Here is a 6,095-nt window from a genome sequence, read left to right as displayed (position 1 = left end):
ATTTCTCCTCTTTTAATACTAATACAAAATTAAAAATATTAACAATCAAGATATTTAAAACAACTGATACGACGCGGTTTCGTATTCATAAAAGGAGTGCAGTTCAGGAAGCTGCATAGGCATATTCAATCAATAAGCAACTTTATGAATCCAATCTAAAAGGTTTCCGAGTGCACTTAAATTTGTCAAATTCAAGATAGATAGATGTGTAAGTGGCTAAATATACAAAAATATATTTGAACGAGCCCACTTCTTGCAACCAAAACAAGAGCTCAATAAAACAAACCTTTGCAGTTTTCGAGTATTCAGTATAATAATGAGCCAAACAAGTCCTAACTAATCCCTTTGAATATATGCAACAAGAAAGAAGTTTTGGTATATATATTTACTCAGCCAATTCGAATACACAATTATATAGCGCCTTATCTGGGCCATGCCATTCACCAAAAGAAACTCACTTGATTCTCAGAAATATGCACAACATTAAAACACCAACTCCAGTCGGTGCCCCCAAAGTTCTAAACTACCATTACAGTCCTCCGAGTCCAAGAACATAATCTTTTCATACACATTTTAGCCTATGGGAAGCATACAAAAAGTTAAAATGGACAAAAATTTAATCAGCTTTTCTTTTAATCCCATTTGTTACTTGTGTTAGACTTGAGGTAATATTTGTAAGGCTGCAACGAAACCATTTACATTAGCATGGAAGTGGGGAGGAATGTTCAGCGAGTGTTTGCCCAGTCTCAGGGCTCCTGTTTGGCTGCACTACCACAGGCAACACACCACTTTCAGCAGCTTCTAAAGCCAAGTCTGCATTGTTGGCAGGCCCTGCATTTTCTGTTCGAACCGACCGAAGCAGGCCCTGCAATCTTAGGAAATAGCTCGGGCTAGGAGGTTGTGTTCTGACATATGGAGCTGCTGTCACAACCGCGGCAGGTGAGTGATCACTCTCAGCACGAATATTGGATAGTGCACTTAGATCAAGGTTAGGGAAGACGGAACATCGACATCTAGGGCATTTCACATTCAAACGAAGCCACTCGTCAATGCATTCCACATGGAAATTATGAGCACAAGGAAGACCACGAACCTACATTGCACGTGTATTAGTATACACATCAATGGATGGGAAAATGCATAATTAAATTCAAGTAAACTGGCATTTTGTAGTTTTCATAGTCATATTCAGTCAATAATTCGTCTGCTGAGGACTAGTCAATACATCATCTGCTTTTTATATTATAAACAGCAACTTCTCGCAACTCGGCCTAAAGAAGAGACCAAATGCAATAAGCAAATACATCAAAAAATATAACTATACTGGCCAAATACAGGCTATCTCCTACATGGACCTCGACGACATAATGTATCCATATAACATCTCCAAATGAATAGAAGATCTAGAGATGAACAAGACAGCAATCGATGAAAAAACTATACATAAAAATAATACCTCATTTCCAACATGGAACTCTTCCAAACAGATCGGACACTCACTGCAATCAGTTGGAACAGCCTTAAGCCTGAACTTTGGAAGTTCCTGAATTAGCGCTTCCACTGCTTCTCTCTACACGCAGAAAAAATAACTTCCGCAATTAAAAAAGGATTGCAAAAACAATCGTGCAACGGGCGGGCTTGGGAGAATAAAATTAAGTAGCATAGATTCCATCCAAATGATGGTAAACATAAAAGTAGGTACTATACATTCATATGGTACAAGTAACAAGTCTAGTGGGTACATTTTTGTTTGTGTACACAATTACACATGTATTATCAAAAAACCCGTGTTATGAAATCAAATGCTACAAGCCTAACACATACATGCATGCTGTTACTGTATCCTTTATATAGAATGTTCTATAAGGCCTTTGGTTACCTGAGTTGGCGTTAAGTAGAGTCCTGGGTGGTATGCAGCAGTATCTTGGCCCATGCCTCTCATCTCCTGGCCAGCAGCTTCAAATGCCCAATCTGGTACCCTAATCATGTCAACGAACACCTGACAAACAAGATGAGTATGGACAGTACGGTCAAAAGATACCATATTCAATAACCTAAAAATCAACGTACTTGGAGAAAATAGTAGTATAAAATGGCATATCAGATACATTAACAATCTTACTGCCAGTAAAAGATTCCCAACAGAGATATGTTACAAGATCTAAACCTATCAAACATAATGGGTCTCTGCCTAGTTGCGACTACAAAGGCACAAGTCGACAAAACCCATGATCCTCATCAAAATATTCTATATTTCTATTTACGATTATAAGTTCTGCACATTCCCGGTTTGACTTGTGTGTCAAAAGGGGTGATACAAAAAAATACACAATACTATCTATGAGCCTTACCCCAAACTGTGAGATAGGTATCCCCTGTTGTGCACGCAGTAAATGAGCTTGTCTTCTAGTAATCCACTGCAAAATACATTTTAAAACAAAAAAAACAGTTTAAGCATATAACATAATGATCAAGCATAAATTCATAAATAATCATACTTTACGGTTTGTCATATTTGTGAAATGTACATAAATCTTTCAACTTGGATCTTTTTCTCTCTTCAAGTAGTATTAAATAGAGAAAACAAACCTTCCCAATGGACATGCATGCAATGCAGATGAGGCCACAGTAGCTAAAAAGCAACCAAATAAGGAACCCATACTTCTGACCTTCTTCTGGCAACTGCAATATATTTTTAAAACATCTACATTAAATCTTTTTAATAAGCAAAAGGAAGGAATTGAGGTGAGAAACTTACACAGCTTCTTGCACTAGTGAACCACATAGTCCCAATTATAGTCCATGCCCAGAGGAAGGGATAAAGTAGCAGCGATAGGATTGAAAGAACAACTACTCTTCCACAAAACCGAGCATATCTCTGCTGCCAACCAAAATCCCTGTATCATAAAAGATAAATAAATGCAATATCATGTGTGCTTATATATATTAAAACCGCTTTTAAAGGAACTACGGTCAACTTTATAAATTAAAGCACCAAAACATCTAATTTCATGAGACTGACTTTCAACTTTTATAAGTTCTGATCACATCAAGTAGTTTGATCTGGTTTATTCAAGTGAGGTTCATGTTAATGAACTTAAATTCTACTATCAGTGACATATTATCTATATTTTAAATGCAATCAAGTAAACCAAATCGTAAAAGAGGGACGAAAAGGCCAATAAACAGAAACTTCAATGACAACCGCAACAGCAAAGTACGGAGCCAAAGCACCAGATCGATATGACAACAAGCAAAACTATGAGTTCAACGCCACAGCTCTGAAAATTTTGCAGCCCCTACCACAATTACATTTGTATGATCTTAATTAAGTACTTTGTGGCTTAATGAGTTTTGAAGCAAACAATAACCCTTTGTACAGTTGGAATTTCAAGACAAAAAGAGATTCTCAGAACAGAGCAGTGGTATTATTAGCTCATTAGTTAACATCTTGCACTGATTTCCCTGTTGAATACTGGTAATTAAGTTTTTATTTTATTTCAGCCATGTGCTTGATGTGTCTAATCGAGTGACTGTCGCATCACTAATCGAATATACTTGGAACCTAGTAAACTTGAGAAGGGAAGTTACTGCTAGCCATTAGCAATGGATTAAGTAACTTGCGTTTAAACTTATTTGTTCAAATATTTCAGTCGATTGTCTAGTAGGAATGTGTTTGTACTATATGTAAACAGTGTGGTCTCTAAGCTGCACGAGACTTCCCTTAAACCATGACGTATTAAAATTTACAGGACTGGTTGAGAGATGCAACTATGTAAGAAGTTAATTATAATTATGAACGAATAATATCTGTAGGTAAGAAAACCCATTTTCAATTAATAAGTGAAGAAAGTCTATAGAACACTTAGATGAAGTGTAGAGAACACTTTAATTAAAGTCTCGGGAGAGATTATAATCCTAGGCTTCTTCATTGTTTTCTAAAGTCCAATCGTCATTCTTATTTGTAAACTATTTTGCTGTAATCTGCAGTTCGAAATTGTTTGTTTAACAAGAACAAGCTTCTCCATTAAGGCTTTCCTCTTGAAAACTATGTTGCTTACCACTTGCCAGTATATTACTTGTTAGAGGCTTTGCATTTTGGACAGCAGAAGTATATCCACATATGATAAGCAACTCGTTATTTGTGCATGCCGGGTGTTTGAGGAACATGGTGATTAACCAAATATTTTACACTAGATTTTAAGAACATAGATAAAGATATGAAGCCTTACAATCCCATTCCTGAGGCAAGGCCATTATCCACAAACATCAGGAGCCGAAAAACAAACACAGTAGTGTAGTCCACCTATAAGTTTATCAAAGCATAATGGATATAACATATAAACTTAGTTACTATATTGAAAAAAAGCCAACAGAAACATAATTGTTTAAAAAACGTTCATGAGAGTACCCACCACAATCCATATATGCAATGGATATTCACAATAATGGTACCGCTTCCAATTAATAGCCACGATAATTCTGGAAGTTTAACTTGTTAAAGAACCAACACAAGCCCTTTACAAACACAAGTACACAACAAGCTAAAAGTTCAAAATATCAATGCATTATAAACTACCATGGCAAAAGACTACATGCTAATATACGATTGCAGTGCCTACACAGCCACGGCCCCTAAACTTGGGCCAAACCCTACTTGATCATCTATACAATTTACCATAAAAACATTGAATATGACAAGAACCATATGAATTCAAAATAAATCCTTCATCAAAAATCGAAGTCAGTCTTTAGATTTAAGCTTAGATATACATTTTTACTTAACAAAAATTAAAATGACACAAAATTGACATGTTTACCAACAAGGAAACAACCCGAAACTCAAAATTATCATAATATAACATAAACTTCTCAACTCCATAGCAAAAGGAAGTAGATTGTTGAAACAAACATATAATCACTTGACAATTTACAACCTGTACAAATAACACAAACACACATATCATATTAGAGAATTCCAAGCTAACCCCTCAAAGGATACATACTAGTTGCAAGCATTGACAAGAAAAACCCATCATACCTGCAAAACCCACAATTCAACCACAAATTACAAACAAAAACATACAAGTTACAAAAAAAAGACAATATTTTTAATCAAGAACCAAGAACTCACCACTTAAAATCAACTCCTCTAATAGCCATCAAACTCCAAAATCTTCAAAACCCGTTTATTAAATCCCAAATCTTGGAGACCCAAGTTCTCAAAATCTCAAATTTCGCATCAAATGCAAAAAAAAAACAAGATATTTCAAGAAAGCCAAGATTTACTGCAACTCTACAAAACTCACAAAATCAAACGAAACCCGTGTCAAATACACAAACATACATGTAGAGGCAGATGGGTTTATTATTATTTTGGTGGTAGAGAAAGTGGACTGAAAGAAGAAAGTGCGGAGAGGGAAATGAAATTACAGTGTCACGTATTCACTAACGGCGTTAAAGGGTAGCGTGTATCTATATGTATTGATGTGTGTATGTATTTATATATTATATACAGGGGCGTACACAGTGTACACTGGGGAGTAGGGAGTGGGTCTACTAGGCAGTGACTATACATGTATTTAATTTTTGTGCCTTCGGGGAATTAGATGTGGCCACACGATCGTGTCGTGCCGAATTTTCGGTGGGCCGGTTCGTTTAGCTATGAACTCGTAAACAGTCCGTGTGATAAGACGAGCCGTGCCGGGTTCGGGCCGGTTCGATAAACGACAATTCGTGAACGGCCCGCGATTTACCCGAGTTAAACGATTTTGGCGGTTTACACGAGTTGCAGACGGATGAGGGGAGACGGCGAGCCGAGCTGCCGAATTTGGCGAGCCGAATTATATGAACACTGTATTTTTTTCTAATAGGATGCCCTTGATTATAGTTGATTGACAGATAACATTTGACAGAGATGATTCTTAATAATGCAAATTAAATTATTAGCTAATTTGGTGCATGGGATTCGTGAACAGGAAAAGAAAAGACCTCTTGCGTGCCGCGCGTGCCGATTTAGCGGGCCGGTTCACGAATTTTCTATTTTTTTTGACAAATGCTTTTTTAAAAGGTTAATGTCTCTTTTTTTGGTAAAT

At 36.5% G+C, this 6,095-nt stretch overlaps 1 protein-coding gene across 1 annotated transcript; it reads right to left on the bottom strand.

The window, feature by feature from the left end:
• Positions 1-352: 352 nt before the first annotated feature.
• LOC141692310 (E3 ubiquitin-protein ligase SIS3) lies at positions 353-5,492 on the bottom strand. Its single transcript, XM_074497086.1, has 10 exons — positions 5,135-5,492; positions 5,003-5,041; positions 4,416-4,482; positions 4,233-4,306; positions 2,759-2,897; positions 2,590-2,682; positions 2,352-2,417; positions 1,880-1,999; positions 1,457-1,570; positions 353-1,093 (listed from the first exon to the last, which is right to left on the bottom strand). The coding sequence occupies exons 1-10, from the start codon at positions 5,161-5,163 to the stop codon at positions 701-703; spliced, it is 1,134 nt and encodes a 377-aa protein (XP_074353187.1). The 5' UTR covers positions 5,164-5,492; the 3' UTR covers positions 353-700.
• Positions 5,493-6,095: the final 603 nt, after the last annotated feature.

Source organism: Apium graveolens, chromosome 10 (assembly GCF_009905375.1).
Source record: "Apium graveolens cultivar Ventura chromosome 10, ASM990537v1, whole genome shotgun sequence".
Lineage (NCBI taxonomy): Eukaryota > Viridiplantae > Streptophyta > Magnoliopsida > Apiales > Apiaceae > Apium > Apium graveolens.
Note: the sequence above shows the minus strand (reverse complement) of the source record. Positions and strands in the feature narration are given on the sequence as shown.